At 45.1% G+C, this 21,591-nt stretch overlaps 1 protein-coding gene across 1 annotated transcript in view; it reads left to right on the forward strand.

Annotated features, from left to right (window-relative positions):
• The first annotated feature begins 201 nt into the window (after nucleotides 1–201).
• LOC146207960 (uncharacterized) overlaps nucleotides 202–21,591 on the forward strand; it is a 43,523-nt gene continuing 22,133 nt past the window's right edge. Inside the window, exons 1-8 of the mRNA XM_084591674.1 lie at nucleotides 202–420; nucleotides 2,641–2,885; nucleotides 8,056–8,216; nucleotides 13,234–13,512; nucleotides 14,911–15,348; nucleotides 16,154–16,288; nucleotides 18,248–18,453; nucleotides 19,439–19,576. Of these exons, the coding sequence (XP_084447800.1) occupies nucleotides 373–420; nucleotides 2,641–2,885; nucleotides 8,056–8,216; nucleotides 13,234–13,512; nucleotides 14,911–15,348; nucleotides 16,154–16,288; nucleotides 18,248–18,453; nucleotides 19,439–19,576 (1,650 nt within the window). The 5' untranslated portion in view covers nucleotides 202–372. The remainder of the gene's footprint in view (nucleotides 421–2,640; nucleotides 2,886–8,055; nucleotides 8,217–13,233; nucleotides 13,513–14,910; nucleotides 15,349–16,153; nucleotides 16,289–18,247; nucleotides 18,454–19,438; nucleotides 19,577–21,591) is intronic.

Below are 21,591 nucleotides of genomic sequence, written 5' to 3' on the forward strand. Positions count from 1 at the left end.
ACTATCGCAATTCTTTCGACGTATGTGCATTTTTCAGTACAGGACACTGCATTTCTTTTTCTCGAATTTGTTGTTATCCTCTGCAAAATCGTTCGTATTGCATGTGCAATAAAAGCGAAATCTCACGGGACTAGCACTGAACTTCCAGTTTTTCTTCTCCGATGCCCTTGTTCATGATCTTTTCATGATGCAGGCGTGTTGGTGTTCTGGTCGCCGTTCCACGACCCTCGCGTGCATGAGAACGCGCCAGCTGGAGTTCACGTGACCACCGTGCGTGCGCTGGACGAGTCTGCACCTGGCAAGCCCGTCGCCTATAGCCTGCTGGACGTCAAGGATTACGGCTACTTCCACCTGAACCACATAACGGGGAACATGACCACAGCGCTACCCATCAACCGGAAAGTCGGAGACAAGTACGAGGTGAGGGCCTCATAGATAACAGAGCTCTGCCAGACGGGCCACACCATGGCCGGAAGGAACCAAGTATGCTCTTACCGAGCGCTCTCAGAATTTTGCTATTCGCGGTCGTGGAGCGCAGCAGTAGAATCGATATTATCATGCAACGCTTTGACCATCCGTGTTGTAAAACTGCACATATACGGCTCAGTACTTAATATATATTCCTATTGGGTAAAGCTGAAAGGTCTGCTGATTAGAGCACTACTTGTATACCTGTGCCGAGCCCGGGAAAATAATTTAAAGCATATACGTGTTCATGCATCAAGAATCTGCCCCGATCGCATGGAGTGCTATAGTCAACTGACCTCCAGCAATGTCTACAGTTTAAGCAGCAGACCTCACTCGTGCCAGTTAATTCATCTCAATACTCTGTTCATCCCAATTCAGTTTTTAGCCCTATATTTTGTCTTTCCACAGGCACGGGAAACGGAGATAGTAGCCTGCTCCTGCAATAGACGGTTGGTTGACCAAACATGAGCCGAAAAATAATTTATCCGATGATTTGGTAAGAAACATGTATGCTTTGGGATATTGCCAAAATTTTATCATGAATATCAACACTCATTTTATATATCAAAAAATGCAACGACCTTGGCATGTAGTTATGAGGACAGTAGTCCTATATAAAATAATACTAGTACTTTGTCACGACATGGCTCCTTAACGCTGGTACAGCGAGCACTCTTGTTCGGCTAAATTTTCTTGTGCCTCCATAATGCAGTCTCAGTAAACAAACCATAGGCTAGGTCGAAGGCCTCCAAGAAGCACAAGTGTTGTACTGCACGGTGCAGATGTCTTTGCGAGTTCGTGCAGTTTGGAGCTAAGAAATCGTGCCACCCCTGCCACCACTGTGTGTTTGAAACAGCGCGCCGATTTCACCGCCGCGAGATTTCCATAGCGCAGCGCAGCGCTGATTCGGACACAGCATAGTCCACGCTCTTGTCCAGGTGAACAGGAACGAGCCCAGCTAAAAAGTGCCTTCAGCCCATGATAGCCGAGTGGAGATCACAGTGGCGAGAAATATCGGCTCCGTGATTGTCTCTTCTAGCTACTCTGTATCTTTATATTTTTTGTGTCTGTGTGTGCTGCTGAAGTAGGGAAATAATTCTTCTTCAGGGCTTCTTTCTCTCTCTTCTCGATGTAACCCAACGAAGCTTGTCAGCATTCGAGATGCGAAGGAAGTTTGCTTCGCCTTCCCAGATTGAGTTCAAGAAGAACCATGCTCCTTCTGTAGGAATGCTTGTATTAAGCATCAACTCTGGTGCGTACAGAAATAAAATAGAGGCGTCGAAAGTTTAATAATGCCGGAAAATATTTTCTTAGGGAGGATAGATTAAGTTTTTGCCTTATTGGAACATCAGGGCTTTTGCTGCTGACTGAGAGCGTGAAAGAGATGAACAGGGTTGGAACTTCATGCGATGGCTTATTAGTAGTGCAGAGCATAGTGAACGGAATCTTGGCAGTGCTATTAGAGTTTTTTTCGTTCATTTATTCTTACTTTATTATCTGTGTGCTCACTTTCCTGTTTCTTTACTTTCGAACATCACTGTCTTTTATTGTGAAAGCAGTACTACGCCAGGTTTCGGCCCGTCGCGTAGTCCCTGGCCGCAGTCACGACTGACCTTGAACAGCCGCAAAAAAAGAATACGAAGAAGAAGAACGCTCGGTCACCGCAGCCAATGTTTTCGCACCCTATTCGGTTCAGCAGCGTTGAACACTTCTCTTTTTTTTTTTTTTCGTTTACCCTCTTATTCTGTCCTTCTTTTTTTCTACTTGAGAATTAAAATTTAAAGTTTCCTTTATTCTTTACTCTTCTTTTCGTTCCGTTTGCCATTTTAATTTAAAATTCTCTGCTGCTATAGGTAATAGATAATGCCAGCCCAGTATGCCATCAGCTCTTGTACGCAACCGCTTGCCTCGAAATTCAGATTCCGTGATGCCTTTCTTGCGAACTTTCTTCTTTTCATATTGATTTCCATAAGCAGCTAGCACGAAGTTGAATGGAATAATGGATCATACCCAACTCCTACCTGGAAGCCCAAACAAACTCCGCTCTGAAAGGTCGCTTGAGGTGTTAGAAATGAATGAATGAATAAATAATGTACCAAGAAAGGAGACAGGATGATGTAAGTTCATACCTTCCCTTCTGTTTTTTTCTCTCTCTCCCTCTCTGCGGTGCAGGTGATTGTGGCCGCTGTGAGCCAGGGTGTGACCGAGGTTAAGACGATGCAGGTCGAGGTGACTGTGCCCAACCAGTATCCGCCCCAGTTCGAGCACTCAGAGTATCGCACCGAAGTGCACCAGACACGCACGCGACCCGGATATCGGTTGCTGCAAGTGCGAGCCCAGGACCCAGACCCGGTTCCATACAACGCCGAGGTCTACTACACCCTCGAAGCCGGACCAGAGTCCACCAGGGCGCTGAGGTAAAGTATAGTGCCCTTATTCTTCCCAAAGGTAAACATCTGTGGAAAGGTATATCAGGATCTTTTAGTGGTCTACGTCATATGAAAGCCTAATCAGAAAACAAGGTCACGTGACAGTTCATCATCGGTCACATACGAGTGATCAGCTATGGCGCCCGTCCCTGTTCTCAGTGCTCAGTGTGGGTTTTGTGTTCTGGCCTGGGTAGTGTGTCCGGCTGCTTACTACGTATTTCGCCACGTAAAATTATTTTACTTGAGTGCGTACAGAGTTTGCTGAGTGGAAAAGCCGTCTTCGTTCCGCAGTTGTAGCTGGGTTCGGGATTTGTCTGGCGTTGTTGCAACGTGCCAGAAAAAAAATGCAGTTTTGTATTAGATGGACATTGCAGCACTTTTTGCAGAAATTGAGATTTTAATGGCTTTTAACAGTTTTTCAGGCCGCGAACTCGACCATCTAATTAAATCTAGACATAAAAAAGCATCAATTGTCTTTTTTTTTTTTTAGTTAAAATATGCGCCCGGCACCTCGAGACACGCCGCGGACCGCGCCACCGCCTGCGATTGGTCGAGCTTTCGTGACGTAGTCGTGAGGAGCCGAGACGCTGCCGATATGCATCCTGCACTGCGCTGCATGTAGATTGCATCCGTCATAGTTCTCTGTGACGTCATAAAAGCTGTTGCGGCAAGGTAAAGTGACTATCTGGGTCTCGTCGTATGTACGTATGTATACGGACCAGATACGGCCGCAAATGACGCGGCATCGACGAAGCGAAGGCCAGCCATCAGCGTCTACTGACATCGAAATGTGGCTCTGGCATGTAGAGAGGCATTTCGCAAAGCTGCGTATGTTTTACATTACCTTTGCGACTCGGAGGCAGATTCAAGCGTCCCTAACGCTCTGCCTTGTAGAGAAGCGATTAAGCCCGTTGAGGTGTTTGCTTGTTGCCTGGCTTGCTGCGTGCGAACCGAGTACTCGGTGTATTCTTCATTGTGGTGTAGAGTGTTTTCAGTTTTCTTGAAACATGGCGAGACCGATGATTCGGGACTGCATGTTCCAGCCACATATTTTGAACCTAGCGAAAAACCAGAGTCTCCCAGCGTCTTCCAGTGCGAAACCAGTAAGTTTATCGCGCTGGTTTCGCACTGTATCTGCTGGGGACGCTGGAGGTCTGTGATATTCACTGGAGCAGTGACAGGGAGACACTTGCTGCACTGTTACTATGAGAGAAAAACGCTGGGATTAGCTTTTTGACGCTGGGTGTGTCGCTGGAATTCGCGCTGCACTGTTAGAAGCGCTGAATTTGCGTTCGGGCCGCACTGGTCCCGGTTAGCATCCCTCAGGGGCCAACATGGCAACAACGTACTTGCAATCGACCATCGGGGAGAATATGAAAAATATGGTTCAAGTAAGCACTTTTTGCTGCGACGTCGTTGCGTGCCTGTAAGAAAACAAAGGCAGTATCTTTTTCTAGAGTTTCCATGTTTCGATAGGTCGTTTCGAGCGTTTCGAAAGAGACCACGATCGCCGCGTTCCTCTGATATCTCGTGACACACTAACGATTTCGTGCAACCAATAGTGGAATTGAATAATGTGGGCTGCCATGCCTATCAAACTTCACAGCTGATCTTGAGGGCACTCTAACACAATCATTACTGCCAAAAATGTTCAATGTGGCTCAATCGTAAGCTCCAAACAGGACCTACGCATTAGATAGCGTAGCCTGCACCGCGGCCCGGTATAAACAGCAGAAAGAAAAAAATAAAACAAGGAAGAGAGTAGTTTAGTAAGCGATGGGTCTATGAGAGAAAAAAAAACAACATACAGCGCTTGTAATGCATGATAATTTGCGTGTTTCCCAAGCTTTTCAGCTCCTTTTGCTCTGTATATAAATTAGCCGTGCCCTCGGTCATCGCGTTGCTCCCCGAAATATTTACATATAAATAATATTTAATTACCAGCAAAATAGTATCGTCACTGCTGCGCTTGTCGGTATTGAATCTTGGTCGCACGTTTTTCCTTGAAGGTTTGTGCTACAGCTCCGTGTTCAGCGAAAATTACGCCCACGGTAGCAGGGCATCCCCGTAAAGCCGGCGCTGGTAAATTTGTAAGTGATGCCAAACTTGACATGTTAAAATGATTCCAGTGCACAAAATAATGCGCATAGGCATCCAGAACATTAGTTGCAAGTTGTGAGAGCAGGCAGCAAGCTCCAATGGCCTTGAAGTTGTAATTGTTAGAGCGGCAGCAATGGCCTGTACACTTCGAAACATGAAGTCCCAGCCTTATGAATGCGATCATAACAGAAGATGAAAAATGTTTTAACGGTTCCTTGGCATGGCAGAGTGGTTAGCATAAAAAGCTACAAAGTAAGAGGTACCGAGTTTTAAGCGCGCTAGTCCTGCAGTCTCTTTTCTCGCCTAATTTTAATTTTTAGCTTTTTTTTTAATGTAGTGTAGGTGCTTCATCACTTTTCAGCGTTTACTTTTTATTCGAGGCGTTTTGTTTCTCCGGGCGACCAGCGCTACCAGTGCGGCGCGGGCCAGTATCGCATCCCAGTACGGCCAGTCTCCAGTGTCATACTAAGCCTATAATCAGGTATGACACTGGGACGCTTGGACCCAGCGGCACTGGTTTTTGCACTAGGGATGCGGCAGTGGAATATGCTATTTTAGCTTTCATATGTGCGTTGATCCACAGCAGTATATTCGCAATATTGCTTTGCATGGTTATACCCGAGTGGTAACTATAGGGGAAGCTTGACGCAACAGATAGTCGAGGCTCGCAGCCGCTGGTGAAAACCCTTCTTCCGAAAGGAAATTCGCTCGTGGTCAATAAAATAAAAAAAATCGGGTACATGCCCGCTGATCGTCTGCGATTTTTTTCTTTCACAATAGGTGTTTATATATTGCTAGAAAATAGCTCTGCCAGGCTGCATTGCAGCTGCTCTCAGAATAAAACATACTGAATTCAGCAATTATTGCAGTTTTCATTGCTCAGTAATATGGTCGGCGCGAACTTGTCCTTTTTCACAGAAGTTACCCACTGCTCTCGGAGCTCTTTCTCTTGCGAGAAGTTGTAGAAACTGACATCGTCGCGGCCGAAGGTGCTCGTACATCCGAAGGCACAGCAGTACCGCAGCACTGCTATTGACATAGCATTTTAATATATGTTTACCTGTTCTGACCCCTACACACTCTGCGCAGAAGCACTATGCATTAATTACTCATCAGAATTATAGTGTAATAAAAATCTAGCATACAAACAACCAGAAAATGAATTTTTGCATATAAGAAATAACCTACAAATTTGTGTAATTTGGGCTTTTATAACTTAACCTCTCACCAAGTGTCGTCGTCATCAGCCTGACTATACCCACTGCAGGGCGAAGGCCTCTCCCATATTTCTCCACTTAACCCGGTTCTGTGCTAGCTGCATCCACTTGACCCCCGCAAACTTCTTAACCTCATCCGCCCACCTAACTTTCTGCCGCCCTCTGCTACGTTTTCCTTCCCTTGGAATCCAGTTTGTTACCCTAAGCGACCATCGGTTATCCTCTCTTCGCACTACATGTCCTGCCCATGCCCATTTCTTCTTCTTGATTTCCACTAGAATGTCAGTAACTTGAGTTATTTCTCGGACCCACTCTGCACGCTTCCTATCTCTTAATGTTACCCCCACCTATTTTCGTTCCATAGCCCTCTAGGTTGTCCTCAACCTAAGTAGAACCCTCTTGGTTAGCCTCCACTTTTCAGCCCCATAGGTGGTACAGGTAAGATGCAACTGTTGTGTACTTTCCTCTTGAGCGATACCGTGTGTTTTTGTTTATTTGCTTCGTCTGAAGGATACAGGTTTATTTCTAAAAGAACTTAACATATCTTACTAGATTAAGTAAATAAACATGTGGGCTAGGTCGGAACATTTATGTTTCTGCCTCAAGACCTAAATGGTATTTTTATATACTATCTCACATTTGAATGAGCAGGACCAGAAAGGTTTAAAGCGCACAGATGAAACATAGAGGAATAAACAGGGGGTGTCTACAGAACAGGCCCTGACTGCGTACAGTCTTACCGAATACTTTGGCCGTGTTATACAGATTACTAACCCTGTCAATATAATCGACTCACTACTTTTTTAACGGTTATAGATAACAGCAGCCTAATTGTTCAGTCATAAAACACAGACCACAAACACATTAACACACGAAGGTATTCTGAAAGGCGTGCTAAAATTGAATTATAGAGCACTTGCCGCAAGACCCTACTACAGTCTGGACTGTTATGCAGAGAAAAATCGTAGCATACTGAGAAATCCAACTTTATATTTTATTCGCATTTCTAGCGGCAGTGCTCATCAAACGATTCTCCTTCGGCCAACAGTCGCGTCTCTAAGCCGCCACGATAACAGCTGGTAGCATTCACATGTCGGAAATTTATAAAGAATTATCATTTCCCTTCACTATCCGAGTTCGACTTGTCATTGCAGGAGCAAAGTGCTTATCTCGCCTCTCCAACGAAAATGTCTCTATGCGGGCCAATTGTTAAGCTACTGTACTGAACGCTCAATGAAAATATGGTTTGCTCTGTATTTCAACCGCCCAGTTTGTAACCAATCGACAGGAACTTGGTCTATTTCTATATTTCAGGAAAAAATAGAGGCCCTAGGCTATAACCTATTAAGTGTGTCGTTCACCCAATTCTTCAGTGTAATTCAGTATCATAAAGTTATCTTTATGCCCTTTCAAGCGTCGGATGTAAGTTATGACCCACCTTAAATATACCATTACATATTGTGTAAACATGTCTGAGTATGTAGCAAACGAAAGCTTTTGACTTTTCATTTTGAAACAAGGTACCTGGCTATCGCATGTAGCACTTCCTGAACAGCCGAATTTCGCCGCAGGTCAAATATAGATAGGTGCTATGTGGGAGCAGTCTTGTTGAGCGCTGGGTGTTTGAGAATGAGCACTGTAATAAACCAATACACTTCCAGCGCCTAGTAGCGTTAGCAATCCTGCAGTGCGGATCTCTCATAGCGTGTCTGCAGGACTATACTACTACAGCGTCCTGCTTGAACGACGTTATTTTTTGACCAGGATATATGGGCTGTCAGTCTAAAGTTGATCGAGTGCCCTCGGGTCTAGGCTCTCACTAGCGTCGCCCATTGTTCCAGGTATCTCTCCCTGGACAGCATCACGGGAGAGCTGATGCTAAACCGCAGTTTCGTAGACGTCGCCGACTCCATGATCGCCTTCACCGTTGTCGCCGAAGACGGTGGTTCGCCAAAGAAACAGGCCAGAACGCGTGTCAAAATCCTCGTGAAAACCATCTCGGGTGAGTATGTCTTGAGGGGACATGTCTCTTTCGGGGATATGCCTCATTGTTATCCATAAGCAGTGAATTTAGTTTCCGAGCGGTATTGACATTACCGAGTATGCCGTAAAAAGCTTAGAAGCGCGAAAACTATACGCGAAGCAGCACATGACATTCTTCACCAAAAAAAAAAGAAATTTGGAAAATATGAGTGTGTCAAGCAGCAGTCAACCTCGTGCATCAGTGTTACTAACATTCTGGCTCAAGGGATAGACGGCGAAAGGCGTAGAGTTGACTGAAGTCTACGAATAGCCTGTTGTGGCCACACGGAAGGCGTCAAACGTTTTGTAGAAACCGAGGCGCAAGAGTCTCTCAGCGAGACGTTTCAAGTCTAAGATGCTTTCGCAGATGGCGCGTTGTTAGAAAGCCGAGCGTGAAGGCGACGGCTCGTCTGAGGCATATAGCTCGAATGGCGTCGATATGGTGCTTAAATATAGTACGACAAAACGGCCACATATTATTATTATTAGATAACACACAGCTTGAGGGAACACGTTGCGCCCCCCCCCCCCCCCCCCCTAAAAAAACAAAAAAAAGACAAGCATATTTCAATAAACATCTACATATCGCATAATAAAGATAAGAAAACGCATCTCAGCTATGTCCGTTTAGCGGAAATGTCTACGTGGACACGGCCGGCCCCGCCGGGCTGGTGCAGTGGTAAGACGCCCGACTACTGTTTCGGAGTTTGTGGGTTCGAACCCGACCACGGCGGCTGCATTTCGATGCAGGCGAAACGAAGTGCCGTCCGTGTGCTGTGCGATGTCAGCGCATGTTAAAGATCCCCAGGTGGTCGAAATTACTCCGCAGCCCTCCACTACGACTCCCATTTCTCTCTTTCCACTTTCACTCTCACCTTTCTTCCTTCCCTTACGGCGCAGTTCAGGTGTCCACAGAGCAAGTGTGACAGATTCTGCGCCTTTCCCTTACTATAAACCAATTATTATTATTATTATTATTATTATTATTATTATTATTATTATTATTATTATTATTATTATTATTATTATTATTATTATTATTATTATTATTATTATTATTATTATTATTATTATTAACCACGAATTAAAGTGGTGGATGTCCACGATTCTGTGGTGTCCCCCTAAAGCATACTGCCCCTTCCTTTTCCCGAAAATTCGAAGAAGGAGTACGCTCGGTCACCGGCAGCTATAGTGCCTAGAATTCGCTCCACATTCGGTTCAGCAGTATTGAACCCTTTTCATGTATATGTAGGCTGGTAGCTTACGCTCTCGCGTCATACTTTTAAAGGATGAGCTTAATTGTCCCCAATAATGTAGCACCTTGCACATGATAGGGTGTGATAGGGGAATAATGTAGCAGGCAAAAGAAGCTTCCGCCGTTGCTATCGCAATTCAACTAGTGTTACCCAGAGTTAAACCACAACTAACTTTTTTTCTTCTGTTTCTTCCTTCCTTCATTACATATTCCCTATGTCTCCCCGCGTTCTCCCATTCTGATGAGGAGTGCTGCCTTTCCTATATAAAAAAATCCCTTCCCACATTCTTTTATATTGTTCCCTGAGATGAACATACCATTCTCTACATTTTCCCTTTCTTATGCTATCCCGTGTGTATTCCTGTATTCACGTCTGGATTCATCTACTGGGTGGAGTTCGTTCCGTAAGAGGATTTCGGTTTACACGGCTTCCTTTAGATGATAACCAAATTTTCGTTCCTTTCCGTCGACCTTTCTTCTTTCTCTCTCTTCGCCTCCATATCAGGCTTAGTTTGTCTTCCACATCAAGATTTCTCTTTTTTGCAAAAAGCCGGAAGTGCTCATAACAGCGCAATGATGGAATCGCGCACTAACGTTTACTTCTGCACCCTTCATCACCTCGGGCATCGTTCATAGAGTGCAATATTGCTGTAGAGATTATTTTCTTCCGCACGCGCTCGAACGCCTTGTCGGCGAGCTTGCGTATATTATCGTGCCGTCGCAAGTTTGAGAACTCTTCCTCGTAGAGTGCCGATTCATCATTCCTTGAACTCTGATATCTGCTTCTATAAACAAGAGGCAACCTTCCTTTTTGCCGGCTTAAGGCTCTTGTTTCTCGGAGCTGCGCTCGGGTAGCGATTCTGCAGGATCTTCAACAGCGCGTCAGATGGATGGAACACGTAGTTAGAAGCTTTTGGAGCACGATACTCCTCGGCCAAAAGCATCACAAGCTGAGCACCGCTATTAAAGCAGTGTGTAGAAAGCATTGTTTGCAAGGAAGATAGAGATCGAAAAGTAAACGCGTATCAGAGAAGTGAAAATAAATCGCAAAGTTGTGAAGTTCGTACAGGTATTGCGGGACACATGGGCTATGAGCAAAACCATAGTAAAGGGCTTGAAAATAATTTAGAGCACCTAGGGCTCTTCACGTGCGCAGATATCGCACAATACAATGACATTTTGATATCCCGAGGTCGTCAATGTTCCGCGGTCGCAGGCAGGGACGGCACAGGGTCGCAGGCGCCAGCATGCGAATTCCAAATGACAAAAGCCATGCGCTGCACCTTAGAGGCCAGCGTGCATTGATGTAATGTCACTTACTTTTTAATGTTTTGTTTCTTCACACAGATATCCTCCAACAGTGAAATAATTTCAATGTCAGTTTCTTATTTTTCCAGAACAAAAATACATCCTGGAGAGGTTCGAGGGCTTTTTAGGAGCTGATAGAAACAGCTAGACAGGGGCTGAAGAACGTCTGAAACTGGCAGTCAATGACAGAATGCACATGCACTGGATTAGACAATAAATGTATAAAATAGAGCACAATGCAATTATCAACAGATGCAAATAGTACATTTTAGAAATCCAAAGCAAGTTTGATATATACAGTTAGAATAACGACAAGCGGAAGGAAGGAAAAAGAAATGAATTAAGAAATCATATGAGGGGGAAGACCATTACATAGGCACACGCAAGTTAGCTATATATTAACAAAATACATTTTCAGGTCATTTCGACTCACATTAGCAAGAAATTTGTATTTATTAGTTAAGAACTGCGGCTCGATTATAACTACTGCGGCGCAGGTGAATAAACACAACCGCTTGTCGAGGGCTTTCGGAATGCAACGACTAATCTTTTAACTTCACTTTGTGTATTCAGGTTCTCCTGAATTGTGAGTCACGGCGCCGCTGGATGAGGAGTTCAGCGTTCTTTAAATTTTATTCTGTGAGTGCAACTGTCCCTAGCACAATTGTTCTTGTGATTAAGAAATAAACGCAATTCTGTGAACCACGCACAAAAAAGACATCAAGAGGTTTTTAAGCTCGGTAAAAAAATGTATGCACGTTTTGCGCGTTGCAACGTGTGATCTGCTTGCATTCTGTCTGCAGTCTGTACAAAGACAGTGAAAAAGACGGAACACCTCCTCACCAGTGTGGGGAACAGTAGTGGAGATAGCAAGTGTGCATTCGTTTTCAAATATTCTTAGAAGCCACACACTGCTTCCTGCAAATATGTTTCAATCACGTGTATGCAAATCTGACGCAATGTTTAGACGCAAAACAAAAATTGCAAACTCCACCATCATGTTCTCGTTTACGTTTACTTTGAATGTGTGCTTTTAATGTTGCTTTGAATCAGGCCAATCTCTGCTGGGAGTAGTGTCCACAAATTACGGAATAGTTCCTCGTAGTGGTGTTCACGAATGTTTATTGCTATCTCATCAAAGTGGCAACAGCCGTCGGCGTATAGCTCAGCGGTAGATCAAAGCACTCGAAATTCGGAGGGCGTGCGCTCGGATCCCAGCTGCATGCGGTTGTTTTTCTTCTAATTTCTGGTCAAGTACTTCCACGCTTAATAAATTGCTCATATTCATAAAAACATTCCCCTACGCTTTCCAATGCGTCAGTGGCTTTCGATGTCCTTCTTATATATTTCATAACGAAGCCCTCGTTTCTTCTGCATTTGACTGTTTATTAGATATGTCGTGCACAAAACCATTAGCATGTTTTGGCTAATTTTATGGGTTTATTTTCTTCAGTGTTCGTGTGTGTGTGTGTGTGTGTGTGTGTGTGTGTGTGTGTGTGTGTGTGTGTGTGTGTGTGTGTGTGTGTGTGTGTGTGTGTGTGTGTGTGTGTGTGTGTGTGTGTGTGTGTGTGTGTGTGTGTGTGTGTGTGTGTGTGTGTGTGTGTGTGTGTGTGTGTGTGTGTGTGTGTGTGTGTGTGTGTGTGTGTGTGTGTGTGTGTGTGTGTGTGTGTGTGTGTGTGTGTGTGTGTGTGTGTGTGTGTGTGTGTGTGTGTGTGTGTGTGTGTGTGTGTGTGTGTGTGTGTGTGTGTGTGTGTGTGTGTGTGTGTGTGTGTGTGTGTGTGCGTGCGTGCGTGCGCGTGCGCGTGCGCGTGCGCGTGCGCGTGCGCGTGCGCGTGCGCGCGCGCGCGTGTGTGTGTGTGTGTGTGTGTGTGTGTGTGTGTGTGTGTGTGTGTGTGTGTGTGTGTGTGTGCGCGTGTGTGTGTGCGTGTGTGTTTATGTGTGTGTTTATGTGTGTTTGTGTGTGTGTGTTTGTGTGTTCGTGTTCCACTTATTTTGCCTACAGATTCGGAGATCAGTTCTCGTCTCTAGCTCAGGTCCGGTAATTTCAGATCTGCGAGCGCTGAATATGTTCTCATTTTGCAGAGTTGGCTGAGATATAGCCACACCTCGGCGAATATTGTAAGCTCGTGAGGTCGCATTTTACGTGAACACCTTTCTAGAAACGACGTGCATAGTTCTTGTACGGCCTTCTGCACAGTATTCAATCTTTTACTAAGTATTTCTTTACAGCTCGTGTAGTTTTCCCATTCATATTCCTTCATTATATGCTACTCTTTTGCTGCGTATTCCACCTGATATTGATATTTGTTTCGTTTTATTTGGTCGGTTACATAGCCATTTCTTTATCAATTACCGTGCCTAGGGTGACGACAATTCTATGCAAATAATCTCGATTTCATTTATTCCTGTCCTCCGCGCATTTGCTTCCTCGCAGACCCTCAGAATGTGCGCGCCATTATGGTGAACGAGACGAGCGTGCGAGTCTGCTGGCAGCGACCCCTTTACGGCAACGTATCAAGCTACGTGGTCAAGTACAGGGCGGTGGTGGAGAACCTCACCTCTTTCGTTAACGTCACCACGGGTGCCACGGACAAGTGCGTGCCAGTCCATGGCTTAAGGCCTTGGACTGACTACGAGTACCGCGTGCACGCCTGGAACGGCCGTGAGGAAGGCATTGGAAGTCCCGTGGATCGCTTCGCCACCCGCATTGACTGTGAGAATCAATTAGTCACTTAATCGATTAGTTTTCAATTGAGCCGTCAATGGATGAGCTAGCCAGTCAACGATAATTCATTGATGATGATATGAATGATTTGACATCCGCCGGGGTTACGCAGTGGTTAGGGCGCTCGACTGCTGTGCCCAAGGATGCGGGATCGAATCTCGGTCGCAGCGGCCGCTTTTCAATGGAGGCGAAAAGCAAGGTGCCTGTGTACTGTGCGATGCCAGTGCACGTTTAAGAACCCCAGGTGGGTGAATTTCCGAAGTCCTCCATACGGCGTCGTTTATCGCCTGAGTCGCTTTTGGACGTTCAACCCCATTAGGAAACCAACCGATTAACAAATCAATTAATTAGTTGTCTTTTTTACGCATTAGTTAAGCATAAACTCGAAGCCCCATTTAATCCTTCGCATGCACGGCCTTATGTACAAAGCAAAGTAACAATAAATGTCCTAGAAAAGCAAAAAAAAAAAAACATTTTAGGTCGAGTAACTAACATTTTAATGCAGGTGGGGACCACAACGTTCAAAGTAAAGCAACAGTAAATGCTCTAGAAATGCAGAAAAAAAAATGATTTTAGGTCGCAAAACTATACACGAAATCGGAAGTAATGTTCAACTGTCTTGGGAGCAAAAAGAATTTTAGGATAGTAGAGAGCCGCTGGGAAGGGGGGAGGGGGGGGGGCAAAAGAATGCATCTACTTAGTGCAGCTAGTGACCACAGTGTTGAAAGTAAAGCAACAATTCATGTTTTAGAAATGCAAAAAAGAAACAAAAGATCTCAAATCGTACAACTATACCAATACATCTAAAGTAATGTTCAACTGCCTTGGGAGCAAAAAGAATTTTACGATATAACAAGACGCTGGAGGGGTAAAAGAATGCATCTACATAGTGCAGGTGGTGACCACAATTCTGAAACACGAGGGTTAGGAACTAGAAAGACAAGAATGGTACAGGAACGCCACCCGTGTTCACCAGGCTTTCCGCCTAGTTGTTATGCGGGGAGCGGTGGGGTGCTGAGCTATTGCAGCTATAGGAGGCTAGAGCCGCAACGACCAACTCACTAGTTCTCGCTGCTGAGAGGAGGAGACAAGCTAGGGTAAACGCGCGGAGGTGGTTGAGTTCCAGGGTAAAGATATGAAGGGCGGATGCTGGGGTAACTGCTGTGTTATCAGTGTGTTTACAGCAGTTCTCAGGATATCTTGAGCATGTCGCATTACAATAAATACTGGCACTATATAATCAGGAGACAACTGTAACCGTTCAATTCTAGACGTTCTAAGTACTCTTTGATATTCAGGTTGTGAGCACGAGTCCTACACTATTTCAAATTCTATAAACCTCGGCATGAGGCCATATATATGACAATATCTGCTGTCCTCCCTCAGACTGCCTGCTGAACGTGTGCGCTCACGGTTCGTGTGAGACCACGGGAAAGCGGCCCGGGTACCGGTGCCTATGCGACCCGGGCTACTACGACACGGCGTGCGAGACCTTTGACCCTTGCTCAGCGCAGCCGTGCAAGACGTACGGCTCGTGCGTCCACACAAGTCACGGCGAGTACCGCTGTGACTGCTTCACGGGCTTCTCGGGTCGAAACTGCTCCGACTTTAACCCGTGCCTGCTGAAGCCCTCTGCCTGCCTTCACAACGGTGTATGCCGGTCGAATGCTTCGCACGTCTTCACCTGCCTCTGTGTGGACGGTTACTATGGGAAGACATGTCACCAGTACGACCCATGTTTTTCTTCGCCCTGCCTTCACGGAGCCCGGTGCATCAACGAGTCAGACGTCAGGTTCACCTGCCAGTGCCTGCCAGGATATGCGGGTCAGTCTCACATACGCTTTGGAACAAGCGCGAATATATGTAATCCCGAAGAAATAATTTCTTTCTAGATACTGATCACATGCGCAAAATATGGACAATACAGCTAAGTTTATAACAATGGTATTTTTAACAGTCGATGGGAACATGATTGCAAAGATTTGAGTAGAATCATGTAGTTTTGACAGGAAAACAGGAAGTGTTTGAATTTTCGACGCCACTTTTCTCTATCGCTCAGGTCACCTTACCATCAAAAAGAAGGCGTCTCTTTGAAATGCACGCTTCAAACAGATTATCGCATTAACATTTTTGCACGCAGTTTAAAAGGAGAGCACTTCAGTAGATATGCGAACTGCTAGGAGAGCTAACGTCTTGAGCCACATTGTATCTTGCTGATAGGTATCTTATGGTTGGGATTTTTCATTACGCCGACGATGCTTACGACGCGGAACTTCTTTCCTGCAGCTGTTGAATAGCAGGCTTCACAGCAAAAATTAGAACCCACAAAGAAGTGTAGCTTCCAGTTAAGTCTGTGACAGTCATAACCAAAGCACAGCAGGTTTCAATGGTCTTATACAGAAGGAATTCAGTGCCCGAAAAATGCAACAGCAGAGTACAGGATAGAGGATAGATTTATGATTCAGGTAAGGGATCCTTAGAATTGCTATCGGTGCTTTGTTGCTTTGTTGCTAACAACGCTAACGCTGGATATTGTATTGAAGTGGGTTGACTAACGCATTCAGAACTATTAGAAAATAAATTATGTCGTAACGTCGAACAATAAATGCAAATATGTCTAATATTTCAGGCGATCATTGTGAGGAAAACATCAATGAGTGCCTGTCAAGTCCATGCAAGAACCACGGTGACTGTGAAGACGACATCAACAGCTTTACCTGCCGCTGCCCGCCAGGATACGGTGGACCTCTGTGCGAGCTCAGAGGTACGCCTCCCATTTGGCATTACGCATTACGCAAAGTATATCTCAAGAAGCCCGCACATTTGTTTTTCTTTTATCGTAGGCTGCACTTAAAAACTCCTGTAAAACGATATAGGCCCTAAGTTGTCTAAACGCGAAATATGTTCCCATGGCAGTGATTTATTTACTTATGTATTTATTTACAGAATACTGCAGGCTCTTAAGGGGCCCTGTAAGGAGTGGCAATGCAATGTGATACAAGCTCGAAAAAACAAAAACACTAAAAGCAATTGAAAAGACAAAGCCGATAACACTGATGCCGTTAATTTTCGATTTGTTCAGTGCAACCTGTGGTACGTAACGCAGACATAGGTAACTCATTCCAATCACTTGAGGTACGAGGGAAGAAGCAGTACTTAAATAAGTTAGGTCTGACGGTAAATGGGGTTAGTGAATCTGAGTGACGATGTCGTGTTGACCGTGATGTGGAAGTGACTTAACACAGGAATCTGAGCCCATTGACACCTTTCTGTAGCTTAGAAGAAAAATATATTTTATTCTGAGAATATTGCGTCTCAGTTGCAATGTTGGAGTCCTGTTCTCCCGCATAATGACAGTTGATGAGTCTGCTCAGTAGTATTTAGAAAAAATAAATCGGATCGCCTTGTGCTGGATCATTTCAAGTGCTTGTATGTTAGTTTTAGCAAATGGGTCCCAGACGACGCATGCGTATTCTAGCTTGGGTCTGATTAATGATTAGTAGGCCAAAAGCTTCAAGTCAGCGGGAGCATTCTTTAGTTTGTTTGAGAACAAAGAGTTTACGGAAACTTGATGCCCAAACGTTACTTATATATATACGCATTCCATTTCAGATTACTGGTTATCGTAACACCAAGATCTCATCATTGTTTCTATTTTTTGATGCCTGCTTGTAGCTGGGGTTTTTTTTTAGAGCATAAGTTCTACTTCTACCGCTGTCCAAGCTCACTCATTTGACTAAGCCACGAACTGCGCATGCGCCAGTTTTCTCTGTTCCTCGCCACAGTTACAACAGGGCCGATCCAGCTCGCGCGCTCCTCGGCTCGCCACCGGCCGAAGGTCGAGTGACGACGGCCTCGCAATCACGTGACTACCAGCTCCGCCGTGCACTTCTCCTCCGCCCCGCCGCTGGTTTAATCCCGTGCTGTCGCCGCTACGTCACATCTGGTCAGAGAGTGTAAGAGCTGCTAAAATGTGGCTCCCTTCTTCAGTTTAGACATCGATGATGCGGTGCCTGCGCCGTCGATGGCTAAACCATGCACATTGAGTAAGTTCAACCGGGGGGAACCTCAAAAACGTTTTTCGTTAGTTTGGCACGTGTCTAGATATCTTTCGCTTTCTGGATGAACTCGGATTAACTAATCGCTTAGGTTTTGAACAGAAGTCAAAGCAATGCGCAACAGATTACCACGGAGACATTTCTAAAGCGAACGACAACTCAAACATGGATTTTCAATACAATTAGTTTTTCTTCATGCGTAATAATCAAGTTTCAGAATGAAGGAGTACGGAAACAAATTAAACACGGCCTCCAAGACAAGCAACACACTGGCGGGCGGCTCACAAAAAATCTTTCTCGGTTGTGCTATTTGTTCGTCCTTTTCGTGCTGTCAATGTAAAATCGTTGGATGCCAACTAGCCGTGACCACCATACGTGCAGGTTATATCATAATCGATATGGGATTCTGTATCGCTAAGGACGAAAGTGATCGACACAAAAGTCTCGAGAAATCAAATGCGAAAAACTAGCTCTGCATTAATAAAATAAACACCCTGGAAATGAAAGCTAACTGTGAACCCCGCCGGAAAAAGATGCGCCATACTTTCCTGGGTGTGAATGGTTGTCGGCTGCCTTCGTATGTATCTTAAGATGCAAATGTGATACATTTTAGATTCCCGGGAACATATCTTTTACTGTTTGCGCTGCGAATACTCCTCAATCAGATTCATGCCAAGAAGAGTTCCAGCAGACAGACAAGGGAACATTTCACTGGCAGCCCATAGTGCACGGATCGGTGGCCAAGGTCGAGTGCCCATACGGAGCTTACAACCCGGCCAGTGAGTACAAGTGGGCGCGCCGAAAGTGCCGTCTGCTCCCCAACGGACAGACCGGCTGGATGAAGGCCTCCGCGCAGCATTGCCGATACAAGGCAAGTAGGAAGCCTCTTGTGCTCTCACCATTTTTTTTATTTTTGGCATTTTGAAAGATTTCCGCTGTCTGCGGCCATAATGAAAGAAATAACATTTAACTTAAGCGGTCCATTAACCGGCCAGGAAGTCGGTGGCTCGGTGGAAATCACGAGTGAAATGCCAGAAATAAAGATGGAGAGCGAAATAACCAAAATATTGTAAGATAACTGGAAATATAAGCTTGGGGCCAAAATCAAATGGTAGGTACAATCAGAATATACAGGACGCTTCCCCAGTGTCCCTCAAGAAGCAAGTGTATAACAGCGAGCTTGTTTATACTTACCTATAAATCATAACCGCACAAAGATTTCAGCCGAAATCAAGAAGAAATGGGCAGGGAACGCAATACGCAGGCAAAGTAACCGTTGGACGGTAGAGGTATCTGAGTGGATTGTAAGAAAAGGCAACCATTGCTGACGGAGGCAGGCAGCTAGGTGAGCGGCTAAAATTGAGACCGTTGTTGGAAAAGGCTGCCGTAGCTGGAAACAGGGCGTAGTTCATTGCAGCGCTGTGAGATATGCATTTATCCCCCTGGGGGAGTAGTCAGAATTAGGATGATGGAGGTCGGCGATTTGAAAGACCAAGGCCAGTTGATCAGCCAAAGAAGAAGGCTGATTCAGGCAGGCAAAAACCAGATTAAGGAGAGAGGTAAGTTAGGAAATTGAATAGCGATGAGACAAGGAAAGAAACCAGCGCCCTTTGTTAGCGTACAGGGAGGGAGAGTTTGGGTAGTGGCAAAATAAAGAGGGATGTGGCGCCAGAAGCTAGAGAAGGACATCGCTGAGCGGCTTATAGTAACCCCTCAAGGCATACCTGTAGACGGATGCCATGTCACTTTTCGGTGGACTAAACCGGAGGTTTGCCGGAGCACGGTACGAACATTTTCTTGACTTCTGTTTGTAGACCAAATTATCATTGGCGCCTCTGTTACATCATTCGTCACAGAGCTTTCAAGCTGCCGAGAACATCACCTCCGAGCTTGAGTTTCTGACGCACGACCCGACCAATATTCGGCCGGACCAGCTGCAGAGCTTCGTCGAAAAAATCGAACCTGTCGTCGATTACGCCATCAAGGACATCAAGGTGTGTTTTCTCATTAAGACGTTTTTATAGCAATGCCTTTTATGTAGTCCAAAGCTCTACTTTGCCCAGGGGTTCACAAGGGACCATTGTTAGCGGATTTGCACCCGTTCGTGTAGCCATGGTAACTGCCACAGTGGTAAATCGGCAGCGGAATGTTTCCACACGATCGCTTAGGTACCATATGAGCACAAAACATGTCATCAAAGTCTACACAGCACTCTGAAGTCGTCCACAAGGTCGCATTCCACTTCCCGGAAAGTAAATGTTATCCGTATCCGGAAAGTAAATGTTATTCATAGTGATTAGTAGTGATTAGTAGTATATTGACGTACGGAAATTCTTTCTTGAACGGATACGACTCTAAAACAAACAGCAAACAGAAGAATAGACGATGCAAACTCTTACGGGAGAAACTTCTTACTGGAATTTCGGCGCATTAAACGACCGCAAGCATGTTCAGCAGCTGGCGGGGAAAACTCTCTCTTGTGTATAGGCAAGCTATCCGCTATTCTTTCCGCGACTCTCAAATAAAGACTCCAGCGGCCATCCCGACACAGGTATTAATTACTGTTACTCATGACAGTAGACTTCCAGCGCCTCAAGTCAACTTCCTTTCTCCTGCAGCACGTTCCACCCAATCTTCACTTTTCTCTCTATTAGATAGTTGAATTTTCAAGTGAAGCAATCCCTCTCCCTCTTTAAACAATAGCCACGCCAGCTTCGAAGCAATCCGATTTATAAATGAAAACGTTTTCCTTAGCAACTTTCAGTTTTCTTTAATAGAATAAACAGAGGCAAGAAAACAGAAAGCCAAACAACTGAAATTAAGGCGACGCTCAAGTTGAAATCTTAAGGTAAGTAGACACGATAGCGCATTTAACATCGCCTTTTTATTTAGTACTTATTTTAATATTTTTGTGTGCGAGTTGGTTTGGAGGAAAGGAAAGCATAGTAATTCTCACTCTTGGGATGGTAATTACATTTAAATTGACAGAATATAATTGGAGGTATATATATCATGTTTTCGAATTCCTATCAAAACCTACTCTTCGATTTTACTAGTAGGTGCTAAATAGAACGTGAAATGGTATGACGTCATCCTGAACACATAAATAGCGGTGCCGTTATAATTCTGATTTGAAATCGTGTGAGTATTTTTTTAGGGCAAGGTTGGAACGAAACTAAGTTTGTTTCCCGACAATTGTGGGGTACGTCGACAGCTCTTCCCCACAGCCAGCCCGGTACGTTCTCACGTAATAAGTTGAAGCATATATTGTTCTGCTTTGCTATCAGGGAGCGATGATTTTTCCAGGCGGCGAACAGTCCAACCGCCATCGCACTCCTTACACTGCAAATGTTAAAAGGGGTTAATTCGAAAGCATTCATAAAGACACCAAGGCCACCGAGCGAGAATATCGTGGAGCACTGCAGTGTCTTACTGGCCCGCCAGATGATGATGTCCAAGTCGATGTGCCCTGCTGTGAGTAATTCACACTGTGCTTAACCTAGCCAGCTTAAACTGTGGATTCAGTGAGGAAGAAGTACATTACGCAGTCCAGCCCAATCAAGAATGATGCGGCTCGCATATTCCGAGCGCCGAGGAAAGGAAACAGTCGGAGCGGATTCAAGACTAAGTTTTTCTTGGGGAGCTGATAAAAAACGTCCAATCTATCGTCTCTTGTTTTCTCTTTTGAACGTCATAGCTATCGCCGCAGCGAATCACCCTGCGTGCAGACTGCGGCACGCTATCGCGCTGATGCGCACGTCTTCGTCTCCATCAGCTTCCATGGGCTTTAGCAAGGCCCAGGCGGCGATACCATTTTTATGTCTTAATGAGAAACAGCAGATAGAGTCAGTTTGTATGCTTTAACAGATATAAAAAGAGTGCTTCCAAACACCAAACAAGGAACAAGGAATGACAGTGCGGTGTGCGTGCTCTGTTGTTTTTTTCCCTCTGTTTAGTTGCGCTTTGTACAGTTCTTCTGTGTATTCCTGCCACCACTGTACAAGAAGGA

Source organism: Amblyomma maculatum, chromosome 1 (genome assembly GCF_055883805.1).
Source record: "Amblyomma maculatum isolate TAMU_Amacu chromosome 1, ASM5588380v1, whole genome shotgun sequence".
In the NCBI taxonomy this organism is placed as follows: domain Eukaryota; kingdom Metazoa; phylum Arthropoda; class Arachnida; order Ixodida; family Ixodidae; genus Amblyomma; species Amblyomma maculatum.